Raw genomic sequence first — 24,556 nt, forward strand, 5'->3', positions numbered from 1 at the left:
GGGAGATCCCTTTTTCATCAGAGGTGAGGATGAGACCGGCTCACACCCCACCTGGCCTCACCGGGGGCCAGTCGGCTAACCCAGGCTGGGACAGGAGTCGTGACTCCACTGAGTACCTGGGCTGGAAGAGAGGTGAGCATCCCAGGGCTCTGCGCAGCTCATTCTTGAGGCTCCAAAATTCTCCGTCCAGGTAGCGGTGCAGCGAAGAGTCCCCAAGTCCCAGGTCCGGAGTCTGCTCCATCGGTGAGCTTGTGGCTGCAGGCTGTTCAGTAAACCTCCTCAGAACTCCCGGCTCACGGTCTCTCTTACCGTTCCACCGGACTGGTCTCCTCCCAGCTCATGAGCCTGGCTCCTCCCTCTTCGCCTGTCTGTCCCTTACCTTCCCCTTCGCCCTCCGTTCTCTGCTTGAGGCAAAGAGCTGTCAGAGCGTCTGAGCTCTGGCAGTATTCTCCCGTCCTTACCTGGAACCACTCATTTAACTCTTTAACCAGCCAGTGAGTTGTCTCTCTAGACTTGTGGATCACCAGAGCAAGTATCAGGCCCTTACAAGGGATGCTGGTCTGATACCTCTGGGCCATGGAGAATGCTCAGTTTAGATTTCACCAGCCATTTTGCCTGGCTCCCAAGGCCTGAGGTGGTCTGGCCTCTGCTCAGATCCCACCATCCCAAACTGGGCATTATGTGCCTTCAATCTGGCACCAACAACCTACCAACCAACAGGAGGGGAGTACAAGGTAGCTGGGAGCCATAGAAAGAAGATAATGAAGACTCAACTCACCTACCAGAAATCAACTTCTCTCTCCCTTCCCCTCTCTCTCTCTCTTCCTCTCTTTTGCTCTCTCTCTCCATTATTGCTGTGGTCACATGCAAAAACCACTTCTCTCTTCCTTTCCAAGGCTAGTCTGTGCAGACTTTAAAAGGTCAGGTATGCCACCGCCATGGGTGTCCTTTCACCCACAGAGTACCACAAGTTGATAATTACCACAGCAAAAGTATAATTATTTATAGTCCCAGAAGTCAGAAGGCCAAGGTGTTTGTAGGACTGAGTTCCCTTTGGAGGCTGCTGGGGAAAAATCTGTGCCTGTGGCTTTTCTAGCTTTGGGGGGCTGCTTGTATTCTTGCCTCTTAGCTCCTGTCCCTATCCTCAGAGACCTTCACTTGGACCTCTGCTTTGAGCACTCTATTTTCTTTCCTTCTTTTGACTTTGACCTTCTTGCCTCCCTCTTAAAAGGACTCATTTACATTGATTCCACTTGTGTAATACAGACTAGCCCTCCTATCTCAACATCCTAAGTCACTTCAGCAATGCCACCTTTGCCAAAGAAGAACACAGATTCTTAGGTTCCAGAGATTAGGCCATAAACATTATTGGTGGGTCACTTGTCTACCACACCCCTGCATGTAGCAATGCCCAACTGATTATTGATGTGAAGAATGTCAGAAACCACTGAAACCGGCTATCTCAACTCTCTTCCTGTCTTTCTCATATTCAGACATTTCTCTCTCTTTCTCTCTCCCTCCCTCTTCCTGCCCCTGTCTCTCCCTGTCTCTTTATCTTTATCCATTCTCAGGGCAAACCAAAGCCTACTCCTTAAGTAGGAATTACAGAGACCAACAGGCCCCCAACCTCATAGTTCTCAGCTCCAACCATAAGAAACTACCTTTGTTTCTCCTTCATTTCCAGTTGCAGCAATTCTAGTGCAGCATTGATTAGCCTCATATGGGTAAGACAAGCACCCCTGGTCAAACAAATGCAGTTGAGAAGGCGTGTGGCAGGAACATCTGTGAGGCTACATTGCAGCTATGGCTGTATGGGACTAATGTGGAAGTGATGCCCACTCCCCCATCCCATCCAGTTGCCTCCTGGGGGTTTTGACAGCTCCTCTCCTGCCTCCCCAGAGCCTTCAACCTAACACAGCACCAACAAGCCCGACCAAGATGCTGCCCTCTCCAGACTCTGAGGAGCTCCTAGGCAGCCCTACAAAGAAGTACCCCAAAAAGTACTCAGCTGGGGACTGGGGGCCGTTCAAGGCCATCAGTAGGCTAGGAGAGGTCAAAGACAGCAGATGTTCTAGCTGCTCCTGGTCCAGGCCCAGGAATCTCGCCCATGATAGATACTAGCTAAAGATGTGAAGAGAAAGGCTGGACTGATGAAGCAGTGACTGCCTCAGAGAAGAATGAGTAGACTTGGCGATGGCTTCTGCCTTCGTCCCCAAGAGCTGTCCAGGCTTCAGAACAAGAAAAAGGCTCTGAAACGGTTTCTGGTTTCTCTCTGCATGGTACCTGACCTCTTGGCTCTGGGAGGAGCAACAGGCCAACCCCCTCTCCTCCCCCAGCAGGATAATTTAGAGGGCATGCCACATGCCGTGGTTGATGGTGAGTTATGGCATTGCCTTGGGCATTTGATGAGAGGTTTCCTTTAAGCTGCTGCTACAGAAGAATAACCAGCAACTTTTAATGACTTGCCTGAGGGCACATGGCTCCTAGCGGCCTCCTGAACACCCTGTTCAGGGCTCACACAACTGAGTTACACACTACAGGACGGACTTGTGGGCCTCATTAAGGAATGCTGCTTTTATGGCATGAGCATTACAACCCAGGGTTGTGGTTCTGTAGCAAGGTACACCCTGTCATCGGGAGCGTTTTAGTGTGTGAAGTTTAGAAATCAGGGAGTCACAATAAACCTAAGAACTCAAAGGCACCCTGGAGCTTGTCTGGACAGCTCCTTTTCAGACAAGGACACTGCAGGAGCTGTGCTCTAATAGAGTAGACACTGACTACCATTCAGAAACCTGAGGTCAGAAAAATGGAAGAATTGGGAGTGGGGCAAAAGGAGTTGCTATGTGAAAGAAGAACCAGGCTCATCGCAAACAAAGGCTGCAGAGGACACTTGGAGTTTTTACTTATTGTACCTTTCTATCCCAAATTCTAGATAAATGTCCACAGAGAGGGAAGGGACAGACTCCTGAAACAGCCAGCAGAGTATCTTCAGGAACGACAAGTTATTTCAGACACTACACGGGAGCCATGGGCGAAGTAGCAGAGTTACCTGCAACTGTTTCACATAGGAGCTGCTCTTTCCCATCATGTGACGTATGATTGTATATGCAAGAGAGTACAGGTGCTGGCAGAGGCCAGAGGCATGGGATCCCTGCAACTCTGGAAACACACACATACACACACACACACACACACACACACACACACACACACAGTGGCCCTACAAACAGGGCTTTTCTTTCTTTCGTTCTCTCTCTCTCTCTCTCTCTCTCTCTCTCTCTCTCTCTCTCTCTCTCTCTCTCTCTCTCTCTCTCTCTCTCTCTCTCTCTCTTTTTAACTCATGAGCCAGACATAATGTTTGTGTTTTTCTCATTTGTTGTATGTTTCTGTGGCACAGCATGCATGGAGATCGGAGGACTACATAGGGAAATTTGTCTTCTTTCCTTCCACCTTGTGGGTTCCGGGAATGAAACGACTCGCCAGCCTTGGCGGCACGAGCCTTTATCCGCTGAGCCAGCTCATCAGCTATGTAATTTCTGTTATTTAAGCAAAAAGGACAAAGATTCGCGACTCTGAGGACCCAGGAAGGCCCAAAGTAGTTTGAGTAACGGAGTCTTCATGTTCACCCCTGTAATATAATTCTGTAACTCAGTTTTTATACGCTTTTATGCAGCTTTAAAAATAACAATAATCTCTATGCCAAAAAAAAAATGGTTAGAGTCTCATCAGAACGGAAAGGACCCTCAACGCGGCCAGCACCGTGCACAGCACTCATTAAAAGGCTGGGGGGGAAATGGGAGGAGCCAGCGGCTGAGAGAGCCCGCGGAACGGGGGCGGGACTTTGTTCCCCTAGCAACAGGCGCAGTGATTGGCCAACCCTCCCGCAGCCGAGACCAATGGCAAGGCGCGCTGCCAACGCTCGACGTTACGACTGCGGCTGCGCGGGGTATTCGAATCGGCGGCGGCCTCCCCGGTGGTACGGCTGGGCCGGGTCGGGCGTCTCGCCGGCGGCTGGTGAGGTGTTTCGCCGCCGTGCGCTTCTCGTCATGGACAGCCTAGAAAATGTCTTCCGGTAGGTGGCCCCCAGGTTGGCGTGAGGGCGCGAGCCGGGCCGAGCCCGGCCGGGACGGTTGGTTCCCCTCGCTAGGCCTCAGCCGAGGCGGCGGCCCCGCCTCACTCGAGGGGAGGTCAGGCGGCCGCGGGGTACGGTTTTGGGGCGCGGGGTCTGCGGGACCCTCGGGAGTCACGTGTCTACCCCCCCCCGGAGGACACCGAGACGGCGGCGGAGGACGCGCCTCCCCTCGCCGCCCCAAACCTCGGCTGGTGGTGAAGCTGAACTTTATGGGGAAAAAATGTTTGTTGATTCGCTTGTGTCTACCTGCAAGCAGATTTTTCGATTTTTGTTTTTTTTTTAAGTTCCCGCTTTGATTTATTTTTTTTTTCCTTTTTTGGCCTTAGGTGACTTAACTAGCCTGTGATATGAACCCATTTAAAACTATTAAGCTATGTTACGAGAAAGAAATATTTTTATCAGTCCTTCAGGTGTTCCAAGAAAGAGTAAGATACCTAAAATCTGTTGGCGTTGAGCGATTTAATTTTTAATCAGATCGACTAAGTATTTGCCCCTCCCCATTAAAAAGAAAAAGAAACTATAGGTATTTTTGACTTTTTAAAGGCTAATTTGTCTTAATGGTTAGATGTTTTAGTATTAAATGACAGTGTGTTTAAGCCTTTTTCCCAGGAGGTGTGGTTGGTGTAAGACTATTAAATGTTTACCTTGGAAAAATACTTGTATACTTATTTTGCTAAGTAAGAACTTCAAAACACAGAAGTAGTGCTGACAATTCAGACATGCCAAAAATAGGTTCTTTTTTAAATGAAAAGATTGGATTCCCTGACTTAATTTAAAAGAACAACAACAACAACAAAAAACACTGCTAAGTGTATGGCCATTGCTGTCTACAGTTTCTCTGAGTAATCACTTCAGTATGCCAGTGAAATGTATTTTGAGGTGGATTTGCTGGTCATCTACACAAATACTGCTTTTAAATTCTTTTTCCCCTACTCTTAACATTTCTCAGTTTAAAAACCTGTGTCTCAACTTGACTCCTACTCAGAGTACAGTTAATTTCCATCCTCCCTCTCCCGGAAATTGTACACATACTGTCTTTGCTCTAGCTCAGCTTAACCAGCCCTAGGATTCTACCCTAGCTTCCTGCCTGATCGCTCTTTATATGTCCACCCTTACTAATTTCCACAAAAGAATGAAGAAGATATTTTAAAATGCAGACGGAACTTGCCGCCTCTTCTGCTCTTTCTGTTCCCTCAAGTTCTATCAGCCTCGATTTCCCTACCATGACTCTGGTAGCTAACTAGCATTGATTACTTATGACTTTTTTTCCCCCGTGTGACAGAATTTCTCTGTGTCCTTGGCTATCCTAGACTTGATTTGTAGACCAGGCTGGCCTCAAACTCATAGAGGTCCGCCTGCCTCTGCCTCCCTGAATGCTGGGATTACAGGCGTGTGCGACCACACCTGGCTCTGCCCTGCCTTACCCCTTAGCTTGCCCCCTCTTCTTAATACTTAATATAACATGGCATTATTTTTATGTTTTTATTTGTCTACTCCACTAGCACCTGAGGCCATTGGAGTCTGATTTGCTTGCCTGACTCTTTTAGCTGTGGTTGGGTATTATGGAAGTAAGGAAAGCAAAGTTCTCTGGGAACTCTACGGGTACTTATCACCACTGTCGTCATGTGCTTTTCTTCTGGACAATGTTAGATTTAGACTCCAGCAAACCGTCTCTGGAAACTCCAAATGGAAGTGCTGGGGCTGGTACACCAAAGGAGAGGCTTTGTATTTTATTTTAAGCCCCTGTCTTAACTGTGCCACTGGGCAGCAGTGACATTGGGGACCACCAGATCTAGCTAGACCTGGGGGCAAATACTGCTTCTTATTTTTCTGAACACCTCTGAATGATCTGTGCTGTTTGAGTTGGGATTTGAGATTTCAATTTTCCGGTATATAGATGATATAATGTATAAGCAAATGTATCTTTGGCATGTAGGAATTATTCCTCATCTCTCATGTATGTACTTCTCTGTTCTAGCATGTTTGAAGCCCATATGCAAAGCTATAAGGGTAATGACCCACTTGGAGAATGGGAAAGGTTAGTGCTTGTTTTCCTTTAAACCAAAGAAACCGTATACTGCCCTGTGGAAAACTCATTAATATCCATGTTCTTCTAGCCTCATGAAGTGGGTAGAAGAGAATTTTCCTGACAATAAAGAATGCTTGATGACACTATTAGAACATTTTATGAAGGAATTTTTAGATAAGAAGAGGTACCACAATGACTCAAGATTCATCAATTATTGCTTAAAATTTGTGAGTATAATTTCAGGTAGATAACTAAATGTTATGTTTTACTTTTGATCCCCTTGTTTTTTGTTTTTTTTTGGGGGGGTGGTTTTGGTTTGGTTTAGGGTGGGGTGGGGGGATCCTTTTCAAGACAAGGTTTCTCTTTGTAGCTCTGGCTATCCTGGAACTAACTCTGTAGACCAGGCTGGCCTGGAACTCAGAGATCCACCTGTCTCTGCCTCCCAAGTGCTGAGATTAAAGGCATGTCCAACAACCACCTGGCTTTTGATCCCCTCCCTTATTAAGATCATTTTAGACTTCCTTTTTATATCAATTTCTTGTTTCTAGGCATGATTTTTTTTTTTTTTTTAGAGGTTATATAGTAGGTGGTATGTATTTTTAGAGCCTTGGCTTCTTAAATATTGAGGAATCAGCAATTTAATTTTAAAACCCCTTTATTTCAAATATGTAAATATTCCACCATGAGATGGGAAATAAAAGTTAAATGAACTATTGGATATGAAATGTGCTAGAAGCCAGTTGTGATTGCTTATACCTTTAATCCCAGCACTTGGGAAAAAGAGGCAGTCAGATCTTTACATTTTTGGCTAGCCTGGTCTACATAGTGAGTTCCAGAACAGCAAAGGCTATGTAGCAAGACCCTGGCTCAAAAAAAGGAAGGAAGAAATGTGCTTGACGGAGAGAAGATGAGGGGGTGTTAGGTGCTAAGAGGGTCTCTGGGGTGAATCAAATTCACCCTGAGTGCCAGGTGCCCTGGTTCACTTCTATAATCGCAGCACTCTGGAAGGCAGAGGCAGGCAGGTCTACAAAGTGAGTCCATGACAGCCAAGACTACACAGAGAAACCCTGTCTCAAAAAAAAAAAAAAAAAAAGGTTGTCATGAGTACAGTAATGATATTTTAACTCAAGACTAAATATAAAATTAAAAGGCCAAGGCAGTCTCAGGCTTTTAGAGGATAGGAATTGCTACATACGTAGTATGGCTTCCAGTTTAGTGTTTTTACAGGATTTCTGAATGTGCAAACAAGTTTGTGCCTTTTTTGGACTCTTTTCCTTTTGTTGGTTTGTCTCGTCCAATTTCAATGTGATATTTTTTATTTTACCTTATATTTTTTATATTAAAAATGAATAAATAACTGAAAAAAATGAATGAAAACCTAATTACTATGGTAATGGTTAAAAGCTGAACTTTATTTATTTATACCTTCTAGGAGAGGGACTCATTCCATTTCTCAATGGAATGACACGGAGGACAGCGACCACTCTGGCGCAGGTCTCATGTTCAGCAGTAGTTGACCAACAAATAATATAACTGCACAGTTTTTTATATGCTTTTATTTAGTTACAGTTTGATTTGTTGTTTTTTTCTTTTTGATGTTGATCTATTTTGTTTTCTAGGTTTTGGGGGTTTTGTTGTTGTATTGGTTTCTTGTTTTTTGAGAAAGAACTTAAAGTTGGGGTGGGTAGGGAAGAGGAGAATATGATCAAATATATTTAAATTTTAAAATGTTTCAAATAATTAAAGTATAATAAAAACAAAAGCATGTTTTAAAAAGAAATTGAAAGCCAGTTAAGATGTATATCATGCAGCACCAGTAGAAAAAATTTCATAATGGCAACATGTTTTTAATTAAAATATTGTCACCAACTGTTTAAAAAAAAAGTAAGACTCTTAGATCTAATCTGAAATGAAAGTTTGGCTTGGGGCTATATAATAAAATCATATGGAATAGATAGTGAACATGAAATTTTTCCATAAATTATAAAATACTGTAATTAAAGGTACCCTGTGGGACTTGAATAAGCTCAGGCTAAGATAAAAAAACAGTATTTCATCTAATGGATAATTGTAGACCTTACTGTTTTGTGAAATATGTTGATAATCCTTGAATATCAAAGGAAGAGCTGATTTTTCGATTCACCATTAGAGAACAACATGTCTTTACCTACATCGTACATCCCTAGACTTCCATGAAGATTGAAAAAAACGTGAGGATGGCTGGGCTCTGGGACACATCTAGCCTAGCAGTTTGGCTATCTTGTGTATAGTAATACAAAGTTATGGAATAGAATAACAATATGTAAACAGTGTATAATGATCCAAGTAATTGGTATGCAGCCTCCAATCTTAATCATTTTTTTTTCTGTGTTGGATATAAAATTATCAACCATAATTTCCTAGTATGGAACACTGGAATTCATTCCAATCCAGCTGCCTCCTATATCCACTAGCCATCTCTTTGTGCCTCATTGCTTATGTGTGGTTTTGCTTTGGGTTTCTGTAGGCCGAGTACAACAGTGACCTTCATCAGTTTTTTGAGTTTCTGTACAACCAGGGAATTGGAACCAAGTCATCTCCTCTATACATATCCTGGGCGGGGCATCTGGAAGCCCAAGGAGAGCTGCAGCATGCCAGTGCTGTTTTTCGTAGGGGAATTCAAAATCAGGCTGAACCTAAAGAACTACTACAACAACAGTACAGGTAGTTTCAAAGTGCATAACTCATTCTTTTGTCTGCTGTATCTTTGTGTACATATACTTTTAACTATATGCCATACTGTTTGTGTATTGTAGGTCTGACTGCAGATACGGAGCTTTATATGTTCTTAGGATGCTCTAAGACAGATTTTATAATGTCATTTTAGACTGCAGAATTGTGAGGCAGCACAGGACATCCCATCACAAGAAGGGCACATACAAGAGACAGAATAAATTGTTCCCTCAGAATAACCCATTAAGCCATGAATAGAATTTTCCATTCATCTAATCACAATTTGGAGATAATATTTTATAAATCTTCACAATGGGGGTTGAGTTTCAATATGAGTTTTGGTGGCCATTTAAACCGTAGTAAACTATCATAATGAAAACCTTATTTTTCTCCTCATGTTTTGTTCTGTTACTTTTTTATTAAAAATGCCTTATTTAGGAAAACTTGAAAATGCAGAAAACTATATTTTTATCTCCATATTATATAATTACAAATATGTTTTACAAAGTCAAGCTGTATACACACTATATGGCAAGATCTTTTCCCATAAAGGAAATATAGTTCTTATATTTATATAAATTGGATACCATTTAGAATTGTAATAATTGAATAATAAGTATGTTTAAACAGTTTCAAGGCAACTGGGACATTAAACCAAATGATCTATTCAAAATTTTTCTTCTGGATTCTCATTAGAAGAATTGGAGAACTTACATGAATTGCACCCCTTGCCAGCATTCAACACATCTATTTTTTTTTCAACTTTACTATAGTATTTATGCTTTAAAGAAAACTTTTATGAAAATTTTCTTAAAATAAAAATTAGTATAATAAATGTTCAGTTACATATTTTTAATAATTGTTAACAGTTGACTTTTTTTTTTGACATGTGGTGGCTTGCCTGTATATATATGTGAAGTGTGTGTGTGTGTGTGTGTGTGTGTGTGTGTGTGTGATGCCCACAGAGGCCAGACAAGGGCATTGGATCTTGTGAACCATGTAGGTGCTGGAAATCAAACTTGAGTCTTTTGGAAGAACAGTAAGAGCTCTTAACCTTTGAGCCATCTCTCCAGCCCCTTGTCCTTTTTTCTATAGTAAAGATATTTATCTTTTTGATTATTTGTTTGGGTCAGAGATTCCTGGAGATTGAACTCTGGTTTTCAGGCCTTGCAGTAGCATTCTTATCTGCTGAGTCATCTCATTGGCCCTGTGCTGATGGAATTTTAAAGACAAAATCTTATATCTCAAACACCACTACAATCCTCTTTAAAAAAATGTTTCCTATAGGCTTATTCTATGTCACCTAATAAAGTTAACAATAATTCTTTAATATTATCTAATTTTGTGTCTTTACAAACCATCATGTAAAATGGTTTTATTACCATTGGTTTGTTTGAATTAATAATTATGTAAGATTTAGTGCTTAGTTATACATCTCTTCTCTATATGGAATACACTCTTGTTTTCATTGCCCAAAAATGTCAGGCTTGGGAGCTACACATTTTTTTAAAGGTCAAGTTGGTATGTAAAAGTGCTATGAAATTAAACGTGTGCAGTTTTTATAGAGCATGAGTGATGTAACCCATTGCCCTTTTAAGCAGTGATCTAAATTTTATATTTTGAGTTTTTTAAAATATTATTTTGTTTCAGATTATAAAATACCTGAAGTAGTAGTTGAAGCTTCTTTGAATTTTCACATTTGCACAGTTGATTCATGGAGGGAGGAGGTGTATGTGCTACGTGAATTTGAAAAATACTAACATAAACTGTGTAAAAAGAGCACTTTTCTAATGTAACCATTCCCAGAAATTTAGTTCTGAAGTTCAAAGCAACTTTGAAATTCAGTTTTTCTGTCTTTATTGCCTGTTGTTTTATTTACATTTTGATACAGATGTATATTAAACTGTAAAGTTTAAAAGCTGTATTTATATATTTTAATTTTCATGTAGGCTATTCCAGGCACGCCTTAATGGAGCCCACTTGCCAGCTCAAGGTAAAATGATGCTTTTTTTTAAATGTCTAGATTTTTGAAAACTTAGTCTGTAATTTGCACTAAGTGTTTTTTGTTTTGTTCTAAAAGGGTCTCATGTAGTATTTAATGAAAACAAAAAAAATTACCAAATTACTGTTTTGGGCAATAGGAAAAGCACTCTGATAATAATCGCACAAAACAGAGTCTAGACTATAGAGGGGCTGTGTTTTAGCTCCTCTGCAAACCTGCAAGCAAAACATAATGAATTAGAAAAATTTTTTTAAAAAGCTAGATACAATGTAGTGGCACACACTTGTAATCCCAGTACTCAGAAGGAGCATAAGTTTTAAGGACAGCCATGGCTACATAACAGTACACTATCTTTAAAAAAGAAAAAAGAAAAAATTAAAATAGTCTCAAAGAAAGGATATGTCAGACTCCCTGTCTATTCTGATTGAATCAAATAGGGATAATACAACTTTTTAAAATGTAGCGTTTTCTTTTTTCTTAGAAATAAAGACCCCATTTCAGTAATAGTCACCATCATTTTGTTTAAAATAACCACTTAGGCTTTACATTCCATTCAAGTATAACCTTAACTTCTTGAGTTGATCAGAAAATTGTTTCTGTGATATTTTTCTTAACTGAAAATTAGTCCATTTTCTGAGACAATTTTAAGAGGGTTAATTTTTAAAGTAATATTTTATTTATGTGTTAGATATATGTATAAGTGTTTTGCTTACATGTATGTCTACATACATGCCTAGTGCCCACATAAATGAGAAGAGGGCATTACATCCATAGAACTAAAGTGACAGATAACTAACTATGAGCCACCATGTGGGTGCTGGGAGTTAAACCTGCTTCTCTGTAAGAGCAAATGTTCTTAACTCCTCAGCCATCTTCACCCACAAATAGATTTTTTTTTTAAATACAATACTGAAAGAACAGTGGAGTGTATTTTGTGCTAATTGTATCTAATGTTCCTTTTCATGTATTTCCCATTTCATTTTCTTTTCCCTCATAGCTACAACCTCAGAACCTCTGCATAGTGCTCAGATTTCAAACCAAGTTGTGACAACAAAGTCAAGTCCAGGGAAAAACTCAGACTGTGTTCCTAAGAGTCAGGTAACAGGGACATTTATTTACATCTTAGGAATTAGGAATGTTATTGAGGAGCCATACTGGCTGTCTTTTATATCTGCCTTTTCAATCTTACTCATTGACCATGTCTCCTGTGACTGACCTCCATTTCAGCCACCATTCCATGGCAGTTCTCTGAACCTTTTTTATAATCTGTGTTCAACTGTAATATAACTTATTATACGACCTAGGGACCCCTGCCGCACAAACCCCCTCTCTGCAGCTTTCTTCCTAATGTCCTCAATTTTTCTGCTTGCCTTTTCATAGACCCAGGAAATCCCTATTTTAGATCACATTTGCCTGAAGGTTTTTGAGTCCCGCTTTTGAAAACGTCCATAACCTCAAACATTTATGCACATAACCTCAACCAGAACTCTAACACTTCCAGGCATTTCTTCCCTATGTTTCATGCCACTCTTCATATTCTGTGTCTCATGTATTTTCCTGTTAATCCTTTAATATCAAATTATTGTGATTTTAAATTTCATTCTTCTCAACTTTGGCATGTGTCTATTTCTCAGCTATAAAAAACAAATTCTGTTTCTGCAACATAGCAAAAGATATATCATTTTTTGCTGTCAGCCATTATAAACATAACTGCATCTTCTGTTTCTGTGAGAAAATGTAGTTGTAATAGTTATCACTTCAAATTATCTAATATACCAATAAAGACACAGGAGGCATAAACCGCAGTTTTACCTGTATCCTGCCAGCTGCTTCTCTGTTGTTCCTGCAAGCCCATAGAGAGAAACCCTTTACTCTTCCTGGAGCTCCTTCCATGAGGAAGAGGTCTTAAAGGTCCAATTGCTATAAAAGAAGTCTCTAGTCCCCTACATGCTGAATCATGTCACCATTATGGGGAGGTGGGGGCTCCAAGCAAAGTCAGTAGAGGCTGAACCATGTCACCTTACAGTAGGAACCATGTCATTCTTGCCGTTAGGAAGCTCGAGGCCACCCTGCTGACTTTGCCTTGGATCATAGAGCAAAGACCATAAGACTAGAAGCAAGTTGCCTTAAAATAGGCAAGGTCTTTCCATTCTTTAGCATCCTTATCTATGGTGATTTCAGATTTCAAACTGCATCTCTTCAGGACACACATAACTGCATCTGACATCTATTTAAGCTTTTTAATTTAACAATTAGATTTTCTATCTATAATAAGCAAATATCCTGCAATAGCTCCCTACTTATGCAATTCATCGTGTAAATATTTTTGACCTGTTTAAATCTCTGCCTTTCCTGCTTTTACACATAAAAATACTCAAATCTCCTTCAGCTTCATGTTTTTTAGCACCTTTCTCTTTCATAGTACAATCATTCTTGATGACCTCCTTATAGCTTAATTCAATGTAAAAGACTTCTGTTTTATTAATGCAGCACATTCCTAGAAATAGAACGTGTGTCGTCTTTGATAGCCTGCAGACTGTCTCAAGTTATATTTTACAGTGCTTGCCATCCTCATTCTTTCTACCACTCCAAATTCTTAGACAGATGAATGTTACTTCTTAGTTATCCTAGAACTAGATCATTGTATGATATGCCTAAAATATCAATAAATATTTGTTTAGTGGGTTATTGCTACTATTGGAAACTTCTGAGGAAAAGCAATAACAGAAGAAAATTTTAATTTTTAAAATTGTTTTATTTGGGGGGGGACCTTAATTTGAAAAGTTAAGTAGAAATGATGTCAATTAAAGCACCAGCTAGTAATCATAATGTATGTAAACATATACTTGAGATTAAGGGGCCCCTTCCCATGAGACATTTTCATATTAACTATGAAGTAGTTTGTGTGAAAGTTGTTCTTTGGTAGGTGAATGCTCATGTTTGTTTCCTGTCTTCTAGGGTTCAGAATGTTTTGGTGTGGCACCTCCCACCTGTGATAAAGAGTCTAATATGCAAGTACAATGAGTACATTATTACTTCAGTTACTTCGAGTTACTTCATTACACTATTGTAAATAGTGTCTTTCTCCCCAGTAGGGAACAAAGAGTGATCCTGATTTCCAAGTCAGAGTGCTCTGTCAGCTCCTCCGTGGCACCCAAGCCTGATGTTCAACAGGTTGTTATGTACTGCAAGGAAAAACTTATTCGTGGGGATTCAGAATTTTCCTTTGAAGAACTGAGAGCCCAGAAATACAATCAAAGGAGGAAGCATGAACAGTGGGGTACTTGCACTTTTAGATCTTGGATTGTTTTATATCATTTAAAATAATAATCACATAATTGAATGTCTTGAGCTCCTTCTGTCAGAAGCTTAGAAGTCTTTGTTAGACACTAGCCTAGCAGCAGCATTTGTCCACCGGCTCCATTGCACAGCTGCTGATTGAAACAATACTACAGTAAATGTCCTTACTGGTGTTGCCTTTGCATTAGTGAATAATGTTTCAGTATTTTCTGTGTGAATTTGAACCTCTGTATGCAGTAGTCCTTAATTTGTAGGGCATTTGTTTGTTCTGTGAAAGGATTTAATTGAAAACTGAGGTTCAGAAGAGATTTTCCAAGTTTGCATCTACTTTAAAGAAAACATGCAGCTAGAGTTCTGATTAGCACGCCAAGTTATTTATGTTGACAGAATGAATACTTTTTTGTTCCTCACAAGGAAATGTGTATTTGCATATTGCTTTACTATAACAGCATATACTTAGAGAAAAACGAACCTTTGTTCTATGCAGGGTTTGATGCCATTTATTTGGACTTAGTCTACTATATGAGCCTAATGTTCATTACCGTGTTTAAAAGGTTTTATTTATTTAAAGTGATGTGTGAGTGTCAGTGTTTGCATGTGAGTGCAGTGCCCTAGCAGGCCAGAAGAGGTGATTGTGAGCTGTCTGATACGAATGCTGGCAACTGAACTGAACATTGCAAGAACAGCAAACTCTCCTAACTGCTGAGCCATCTCTAGCTCCTTTATTCGTTACATTTCATATTTAACCAACCATAAAGAACCATCATTTAATATTTGAGGACCCATTTTTAAAGTGTCTATGGATAGTTTACTTCCATGTGCCACAACCTATAGTCTAGCAAAAAATATATATATATATTGATTTGTTTGGAGTGTACCTGTATGTGATATAGGAAGTAGAATTATCCAAAGTATTGCTTGAAACACTGGCCCTTAGTACTCTATTTCCTAGAGAGGTGGAGCTGGAAGTGTGGCTCAGCAGTTAAGAGCTGGTAGTGCTTTTGCCAAGGACCTGAGTTCAATGCCTAGCCAACACCCATGTCAGGTGACTCACAACAGCCTGTAACACCCATCTCTGGGGGATCTAACACTCCTAGCTTTTATAGGCACCATCACACACATGTACATATATACATACACATAAACACAGAAAATTAAAAAAAAAAAAAACACCAAGTATGACTGCCTGAATTCTAAGACCCACATGGTAGGAGAGTCAGCTTCTGCAAGTTGTCCCCTGACCTTCACATGGCATACCTTGGGAATTAAGCCCTTTATTATTATTATTATTATTATTATTATTAAAAATAAAAACAAATGGAAAATAATTTTCAATTGATTTGTAGCATAGTATGATTATGAGAAGTTTTTAGTATTAGACTGTCACTGGTAAATATTATTGATCATATAATATTTTTTTATAATATATGACCTGTATTTAATAGTAACTATGGTGAGGATAGGTGAAGATTACAATTAAAAGATAACATGTTTCAGTTCTAAAAATCTAATAAATATGAAAAACTTTGATTTTAAAACTATCCATCCTAAATTGTGACCTTTTACTCATTTTGCATGCAAAACTCTGGAGAAATTTTGAGAATAAACCATGTTTTTTTAATGTTTCTTAAAGTGAGTGAAGACAGACATTATATGAAAAGGAAAGAAGCCAGTGCTTTTGAAGAGCAACTGTTAAAACAGAAAATGGATGAACTTCATAAGCAATTACATCAAGTGGTGGAATTGTCTTACAAGGACCTGCCTGCTTCCCACAACAGGCCTAACGTATGTCCATATTCTTCACTGCCGTAGCTTATCCCCAGTGCTACTAGCTGTTGCTCTCTGCTGTTTTTATCATTATTCTAATTTAGCCAGAAATCATCCCGAATTAATAATTTGGTACACCAAGATGTTTAAATTTTGGAATGAGCAAAACAAAACAAAAACAGAAACTAGGTAAAAACTAGCTCAAGCAATTCTGCGCAGATTTCCAAAGTACAAGAGACCCTGAGATTGGTGGTACTTCCTAATGGGGTACTTGATCTGTGCCATGACTGTTATTTCTCTTTACTAATTTGTAGGTGAGGGGATAGTATAGGTCATTTAGGTTACTGGGTTTGGGGATAGTATTGGCTTTTTTTGTTTTGGTTTTGAGACAGGTTCTTAATATGTAGCCCTGGATGACCTAGAACATGCTGTGTGAACCTAATGGATCTTGAATCGACAGAGATGCCTCTGCTTCTGACTCTGTATAAAGACATATGCTACCACATGCAGCTTAAGTTAACAGTCTTAAAATTTGTAAGAATGCCCCCATAAGATAACAGATTAGCCAGGCACATTGTTATATGCCTGTAATCCCAGCACTGGGGGAGGCAGGGCCAGGCAGATCTCTGTGAGTTTGAGACCAGCCTTGTCTACAAAGCAAGTCGAGAATAGCCAAGGCTCCACAGAAAAACCCTGTCTTGAAATTAAAAAAAAAAAAAAAAAATAAGGACTTAGCCTTTCTGTCTTTCATTGTGTTTGTATGTAACTAGAAAAGCAAATACTTTAGAGTTTGTTATCTTTTCTATTGTGGACCATGCCTAAGAGTACTTGAGTAGAGCACTATGAGAAGTATTTGGTAACATTAATTTTAGTCTTTTCCCAAAATTAAGTGAAGAGAAATAGGATCCTTTGTTTTGTGATTCATTTTTGTCTTTTTTTTTTTTTTTTTTTTTTATCGTTTAACATAGGTTTCACATAACATTGTCATAATATTTGTTGATTGTCCTTTCCCTTTCTTTGGCCCTCTTACCATGTATTCTTTTGCTCCTAGCAGTCTCCTTTCCACTTTGATCTCATATGTATTGTTCCTAACTCTTCTGGGGTTTTTTATTTATTTATTTATTTTATTTTATTTTATTAGTCAGGGTTTCACACTATGGCCTAGGCTGGCCTGGAATTTGCTAGGTAGCCAGACTAACTTTAAGCCTCAATCTCCTGTGTCTTGGACTCCCATTAGCCACTATGTCCCACTGAGCTACTTCTTAACTATTGGATCTTACAGAAGCCAATTGGTTTTTCAGTGGTGAAAAGTATAAGATGCCAGGTTCGAGAGATATCTCATCCAGTAAAGGTATTTCCTGTGAAAGCCTGATCACCCTGAGTTTGATCCCAGAAACCCATGTAAAAAAGCCAGATATGTTGGCACACATCTGTAATCCCAACCCTCATACAGTGAGATAAGAGGTAGAAACAAGGAAATTGCCTGGAAGCTTGTGAGCCAGCTGGGCTGGAATGTGTGGTGTAGAAAATTGAGACCTTGGCCAAACAAAGCAAGAGGGAACCAGCTCCTAAAAGTTGTCCACTCTTTTACACATGTATGCAATTACACGTATTTTTAAAAATATTTTTAAATATGAGCTTTTGCTGTCTATGTTTAAGAAGCTACAGAAAGCCATCAAAGAGGCTAGTCTTTTTTACAGTTGTTACTATGCTTTGAAAAGCTCTAATGACTGGTTAAAATATTCAAGACTTCCTAGTTTTGTTCTTGTTTGTATCTTTTTGTCTTGCATGAAAGGTTAATCTAGTACGTATGGGACCAAATGAATGCTCCCAACCGGAATTGAAGGTTCCAAGTCTTCCATCCATCAATCAGCAGACCTCAGAGAACTCAGGAGAGAAACCACAGGAAGTACCTTCTGTGGTAAATGCTGTTAACAGTGCTTTGATGTTCCCAGCTGCCAGCCAGCCAACTCTCCCTATTCCTATAAGTGGCCAGTCAGTGACAGACTCCAGGTAAGCCTAATGTTCTGGAGGTGGTAGTGGTGTGAATGGCATGTATAATTTCTTTCCATGATCTACAGTACCTAATGTTGTTTAAAAGATGAATGGTTCTTGTTTTAAAAAGAATTGTGAATATATTGAAAATAGAAATATTGGCCCCAAATCTTTCAGATTTAATTCAGTGCTTCTTTTTCATCATTTCTTTAATTGAATTATAAATCTTTAGCATTCTTTCTGTACCTTCAGATTATGTAGCTGTAAACTGCAAACTGAAAATACCTTTGGTTTGGCTTTGACTGCATAACTGTAGTTATTATTGCACAGAAAGCTGTGGCGTGTATTTTCATGTTCTGATCAGGGTTGATGATTCTTTGTACCAACATCTTTCTCTACAGTATTCCCCAATTTTGAAGGATTTTTCTAGGCATCAAATTTTTTTCTTTTTATATATTTTTATCTTTGGTTATTCATCTCATAAATTTGTGATTTGATAGGAATTTGTAACACTACAAGTGATTTACACTTCTTTGTTTGCTTATTTGTTTGGTTGGTTTTTCAAGGCAGGATTTCTCTGTGTAGCCTTGGCTGTCCTGGAACTCACTTTGTAGACCAGGCTGTCCTCTTACTCACAGAGATCTAGTTGCCTCTGCCTCCCAAGTACTGGGATTTAAGGAATGCACCACCAAGCTGGACCTCTTTGTTTAACATTTTAATAAGGTTTCTTTAAAGAGAATTCTAGCAGTATTAGACAAATGAGGTTGACTTCCCCAGAGTGTTTAAAAGCAAACTGTTATGTAGTAATTTGCTACCTTTCCCCTCCACCCACCCTCTTTGGTATTATTTTAAATACTGGACATCACTAGTGGTTTCAGGTTTATCACAAGAAAGGTACTAGTTCCATTAACACACACTTTCTAAAACTAGTACTTAGGCACCATAAATGAAGTGTATTTGAATTTGGGAAGCCATTATTGTGCCCTGCCACATGGAGAGATGGTTGTTATTGTGCTAAAATATAGATCCAATGTGTTAGTATTTTTTTAAAATATGATGCCACACACATAACAGATATTATATGAAAGAGATTTATTGGGTTGGGTGGAGAGATAGATAGGAAAAGGAAAGAGAAGAGACATGGTGGGGCCCCCAGGAAAGAAATCAAGGTGGAGAGAGTAAGAAAGGAAAGAGAGACAAAGTGGCGGGTTGGTCCTTTAAAGCTGTACATGTGCAGCTGAACCTTGCCTACCACACACCTGGTGGGGGACAGACATATGATGGCATCATAGGTTACTGGGCAATCCAGAAGTGAGCTACTTATATGCTAACACAGTGCACACAAAAACATTCAATGGTTATCTATATTTGAAGATATTAGTACTCTTAAAGGTAAAAAATATTTTATTTATTTACACCATGGCCCTAAACAATTTTTTCCTCAACCTAATAGTTAACATTGTTGGCAATTTTTTGTTTCTTAAGAGTTAGTTAAAAATTCTAATATGTAAAGTGCTTTTATTCTTCAGTGTGTCTCAAGAGTTTTCTCTTGCAGATGTGTGAGTCAGAGTATTCATGAATTCATGCCACAGAGTGGACCAGAAACAAAAGAAGGTAATATTTCATTATAATAACTTCACCCAACTTGTTTGGGTAGACTCTTTTAGGTTGCTCAGTTTCTGTATTGTGACTGTGATGTAGGAAGGCTTTCCACTTAAGAGATTGAGAATGATTTTATAAAACAAAAATAGAAAGTCACTTAACTAATCACATCTTCCAAGTTTAGAATCCTTTGGCATTTTTCTATTAAGTTTCTCATGTATTCATCTAAAAGTCATAGTTAATCTGTTAGGTGGGAAAGGTGCTCCAAAGTTTTGTTTGTATTCTCTTTGGTACCACAGTGGAGGCATTTACATAGAAGATTATTTCTTTCCATTGATAAAATGTTTGGTCATTCACTTCTTCTTATGTGACTGCCATCTTTTCCACTAACAGTAGGAACAAGGCTGTTTGAAATAGAGACTTGTTGCCCCAAGTCTTCGTTCGTGCTCACTAGATACAGACCAGTTAAAAAAGTAGTCATGAAGAAAAGGTTAGAATTCCCACAGAAAAAGAGGTGTTAGAATTAGGGAGGAGAGAGGTTTCAAACAAAGTAGGTAGGAAGGACTGATAGAGTAAAAAAGGGAGAAGGAGGGGTCCTGCAGAAACCAGTACTCCAACCAAGGACTGTGCACGCAGAGGACCTAGATCCCTGCTCAGATGTAGCCCATAGGCAGCTCAGTCTCCAAGTGGGTACCCTAGTAAGGGGAACAGGGCTGTCTCCGACATGAACTCAGTGGCCAGATCTTTGATCACCTCCCCCTGGGAGTGCAGCCTTACCAGACCACAGAGGAAGAAAATGCAGCCAGTCCTGATGAGACTTGATAGACTAGGGTTAGATGCAAGGGGAGGAGGACCTCGTCCCTATCAGTGGACTAGGGGAGGGGTATAGGGGGAAGAGGGAGGGAGAAAAGGGTGGGACTGGGAGGACATGAGGGAGGCGACTACAGCATAAATACAAAGTGAATAAATTTTAAGAAAGAAAGGAGGGGAAGGAAGGGGGAGAGAGAGGGAAGGAGGAAGGAAGGAAAAGTAAAGAAAAAGAGATGGAAACTACCCATTCAGCAAACTTGGTGAACTTGTTTCAAGCAGAATGAACAAGTGTAGATCTTTCAAGCAGCAACATTCATGGTATATTCCAAGCATCAAAGATGACAGTGCTTCCAATGAGCAGTGGGAGGAGAGAGAGGGAGGGAAATAAAGTCTGAGCAAACTGCTGGGTAAAATGGAAAGCATCCTTAAGATTTACAGCATAATCTTTACAGAGGTAAAGATTTACAATATGACCATAAGAAGGTAGTACTTGGTATACTGTGAACTAAGGATGCTTTTCATAACAAAACTGTTTACTTGATGTGACCTTTATTTCTTTTTCTATAATTCTTGACCTTACTTCATGGTGTTATTACAAAGATAAACATAAACATATGAAAACCTGATCAATGATAGTGAAAATGTGGATAATTATTGACACTGGTAAACCTTTAATTGTAATTACTGAAATCATGTACCTTCCAGTGTGTTGTGATTGGCATACTGATAGTACATTTTGTCCCATTCCTTTGCTAGTATGTGAAACAAATAAAGTTGCCAGCATTAATTCTTTTCACACAACTCCAAACACATCATTGGGAATGGTTCAAGCAACACCATCAAAAGTACAGCCATCACCAACTGTGCACACCAAAGAAGCATTAGGTAAAGTATTTTGTGTGTGTGCACAGTGCCTCCAGTAAATTAATAAAAACTGATTTGTAACCTGTTGACATGTACTTTTCCTGTTTTTTAAGGTTTCATCATGAATATGTTTCAGGCTCCAACACTTCCTGACATTTCTGATGATAAAGATGAATGGCCATCTCTAGACCAAAATGAAGATGCATTTGAAGCCCAGTTTCAAAGTAATATTTTATTTAAAAGCTATTAAGTACACAGTATCACAGGAAGTTGCCATAGGCATTATTAAGACGTAGAATAGTGTGCCATATAAGAGCAGGGAATGAAGAAATTACAGATATGACAGATTGAAAAGGTTGGGGTGTGTGTGATATTACTTTCAAGTTTTTTTGTTGTTGTTGTTAGGTTGGATTTTTTTTTGTCCTTGTGCGTGCTAAAGGACAAAAGCATTGTGGGTAAGAATGGTCAGAAAAGTAAGGTCTCAAAATGACACTTACGCACCTCCAAGGAAAGATATTTAGGTGGAGTTTGGATTCCAGCAGTGCCGGAAGCCAAAGATTGTGGCAAAGATAAGTAGAATCTAGTTAGAATTGGGAAGACTGGAAATTAAAAATTTTTTCTTAGAGGATATGAACAACAGCAAAAACAACTTTTGTTTTGTACACTTTGTTGAGTGTGCTTTGTAGGAGCATTGGACACTGCTGTGTGTGTGACAGGATCTCCATTGGGCCTTAAGTGCTATACCTAGTGACATGAATCAGTCATTTTGCCTCGCTGCAAAGTACTTAGGTCATTACCTAGGACCTAGAAATTTTTAAATATTTCAGTACTTTATTTTATATAAATATGTAGTTGAAGTTTAGGATAATGCCTTTTCACAAGACAATAATGAGATACTATTTTTCTTTTCTTACAGAAAATGCAGTATCTTCGGGGGCTTGGGGAGTTAATAAGATTATGTCTTTACCATCTGCTTTTTCTATTTTTGAAGATGGAAACAAAGAAAATTATGGGTAAAGAAACATCAATTTTAAATAAACCTGGGGGGAAATACATGTCATCAAAATGCCATAAGATGGTGAAAGTTGTGAGGTATTAAGGAGATAGGATGAACTGCTCAGCAGATGATCGCACTGCCACCGTGGCCCTTTAACTTTATGCCGAGGAACAAATGTCCTATGCATGAGTTACAAGACAACAGCTCCCATAGCAAAAGTGCAGCTGAAAAAGAAATGCAATCTAGTAGAAGTTGTCAGAGAATAGATGGATTCTCTGGATTTGAAATTATGTGAGATGTGGATTATTCTGCCAGTACATCCATAAAAGTGCAGGGTCAATATAGTAGAACAGAAAGTGGCTTATGTTGAGTAATAACTACAGAGAAAATGTTTAAGGTAGAAGAAAAACACATTAAAGAGACAGCAGGGCATAGAATGAGGTATTTTCAGGAATCTTCATGGTTAGTTGTTGAGTTTCCTACATGCTATGGTGGAATGGGGACACTATGAGCAGCTTGCAGAAGGGATATCCATGTCCAAAATAGGCACTAGAAATATGACTTAAAATGTTACATGATACCTAAGACATCTTACTGCTCAAGGCCCTTGTTTTCATTTGCTTTTAAAACTTGGAATCCAGTGTAGTAAAAATATCTTATTTTTAGTTAATTCAGTTTGGACCCAGTTTTGCTATAGTTGCTGCAAAAGTGAGCAATCTCTATAAAACCATTAACTCATTAAATAGGATAAGTGACAAATTTTTCTAACACTTTCAGCTCATTTAGTGTGTATGTTTTATGATTTCTAATTACACAACTCTTTCTTTAGCTTACCACAGCCTAAAAATAAGCCCACAGGAGCCAGGACCTTTGGAGAACGCTCTGTAAGCAAATTTCCTTCAAGATCAAATGTACGTCTGCTTCATCAGTGAAATAAGTCTTATACTCTGTTCTTCATTTGTCCAAATGATTTATGCTCATCAAATCACACAAGGTGTATGCAACTTCTGGAAAATCCAATGTTGCATGAAAAGTTTTTTCAACAAAATTGAATTGAATTTTCTAATAAGGAGAGAAAGTAAAAACAATTATGTGATCCTTGCCTCTCAAGAACCATTCCTTTAGCTAAGAGGTGCCACCAAAGTATATTTGTTTTTCTTAGACATAAGAATTGAGACCTACAGTGGAATATTAGTGAGAAACCCAGAAAATTGAATTGATAAAAATGAATCCTCAGTAGCACACCACAGCAGATAAGATTTTTTATTCATTGGCTCCCAGCATTCTTGTACCTTAGCAACCATTGCAGCTAGGCTTTGACTATGACCCAGAGTGTTCCCCATTTGTATGCTTACAATTTCCCAAAACAATGGAGTTTAGATTCAGTGTCACTATTACATGCTTTAACAATAGAAATAAGCGTGGTGGCACATAACTTTAATCCCAGCACTCTTGGAGGCAGAGGTAGGTGGATCCCTGTGCGTTTACAAAGCAAGTCCAGGAAAGCCAAGGCTACACAGAGAAACCATGGCTCGAAAAACCAAACAAACAAAAAGATACATTTTCTTTTCAAAATAGGTGCTGAGCAGAAACTGGTACGTTTACAACCATCTAGTTTTTCTTTCAATACTCGAAGAGATGGTAGAATTTATAAAAATATATTATGTGTAGAAAATGTATATGCAACATTTTAAGAACTGAACAGATTTACCAAGTTTAATTCTGACTAAACTTTAGTTTTCTTCTTCCATGGATTCTAAAACTTAGCTATAATTATGTTCTATAGGCTGTGTCGGAGGAAATAGATGAGCCTAGGGTAGTCTATGCCAGAAATTAAGGATGCAATTATTTTGGGTTTATGTTTTTGTAAAGTAGGGTAGGGGGTACAGGAACCAAATTGACCAAGTCAGTAGTCAAACCTGGAACAATTTGAAAGAAAATAAGTAATATCAGATTATAACCCAAGAAATTAAATATTCATACAATAAGGGAAAAGGGACAGATCTCCCTTACAGAAGCATTTCAAGGAATGTAGGAGGTCAACATTAGCACACTAAGGTAGTAACTGCTATAGGAAAGGTCCATAGATGACTACTAATGTCATTGAGAAGAATCGGGGTCTGCATAGCTCCCAAGCATCTTACCAAAATTATCAGTTACTATATTTTTTAACATTTCTCTAAGAGTGCCAGTGAGATGTCTCAGCAGATAAATACATTTGCCACCACGGTAGAAGACTTGACTCCCACGATTGTCCTTCACATGTGAGCCTTGGTACATATGTGTACTTACAAATTAATAAATATAGTATTTCTCCACTGACTCTTTGATGAAGCCCTCTGGAAG

At 39.1% G+C, this 24,556-nt stretch overlaps 2 protein-coding genes across 4 annotated transcripts in view; one reads left to right on the forward strand and one right to left on the reverse strand.

The window, feature by feature from the left end:
• The window catches only part of Acoxl (acyl-CoA oxidase like), a 289,947-nt gene extending 289,682 nt beyond the window's left edge, over positions 1 to 265 (reverse strand). For both annotated transcript variants that reach the window (XM_060372067.1, XM_060372068.1), the window contains exon 1: positions 117 to 265. In XM_060372067.1, the coding sequence (XP_060228050.1) occupies positions 117 to 241 (125 nt within the window). In that variant the 5' untranslated portion in view covers positions 242 to 265. The remainder of the gene's footprint in view (positions 1 to 116) is intronic.
• A 3,678-nt stretch (positions 266 to 3,943) lies between these two features.
• Positions 3,944 to 24,556, forward strand: part of Bub1 (BUB1 mitotic checkpoint serine/threonine kinase) — a 31,914-nt gene continuing 11,301 nt past the window's right edge. Inside the window, exons 1-15 of one of the 2 annotated variants that reach the window (XM_060371454.1) lie at positions 3,944 to 4,072; positions 6,111 to 6,170; positions 6,250 to 6,388; positions 8,668 to 8,864; positions 10,823 to 10,866; positions 11,873 to 11,973; positions 13,834 to 13,886; positions 13,968 to 14,155; positions 15,809 to 15,960; positions 17,738 to 17,955; positions 19,493 to 19,551; positions 21,106 to 21,234; positions 21,327 to 21,437; positions 22,130 to 22,226; positions 23,040 to 23,121. In XM_060371454.1, coding sequence (XP_060227437.1) covers positions 4,047 to 4,072; positions 6,111 to 6,170; positions 6,250 to 6,388; positions 8,668 to 8,864; positions 10,823 to 10,866; positions 11,873 to 11,973; positions 13,834 to 13,886; positions 13,968 to 14,155; positions 15,809 to 15,960; positions 17,738 to 17,955; positions 19,493 to 19,551; positions 21,106 to 21,234; positions 21,327 to 21,437; positions 22,130 to 22,226; positions 23,040 to 23,121 — 1,656 coding nt within the window. In that variant the 5' untranslated portion in view covers positions 3,944 to 4,046. The remainder of the gene's footprint in view (positions 4,073 to 6,110; positions 6,171 to 6,249; positions 6,389 to 8,667; positions 8,865 to 10,822; positions 10,867 to 11,872; positions 11,974 to 13,833; positions 13,887 to 13,967; positions 14,156 to 15,808; positions 15,961 to 17,737; positions 17,956 to 19,492; positions 19,552 to 21,105; positions 21,235 to 21,326; positions 21,438 to 22,129; positions 22,227 to 23,039; positions 23,122 to 24,556) is intronic. The other variant, XM_021654636.2, reaches the window with a different exon arrangement.

Source organism: Meriones unguiculatus, chromosome 18 (assembly GCF_030254825.1).
Source record: "Meriones unguiculatus strain TT.TT164.6M chromosome 18, Bangor_MerUng_6.1, whole genome shotgun sequence".
Lineage (NCBI taxonomy): Eukaryota > Metazoa > Chordata > Mammalia > Rodentia > Muridae > Meriones > Meriones unguiculatus.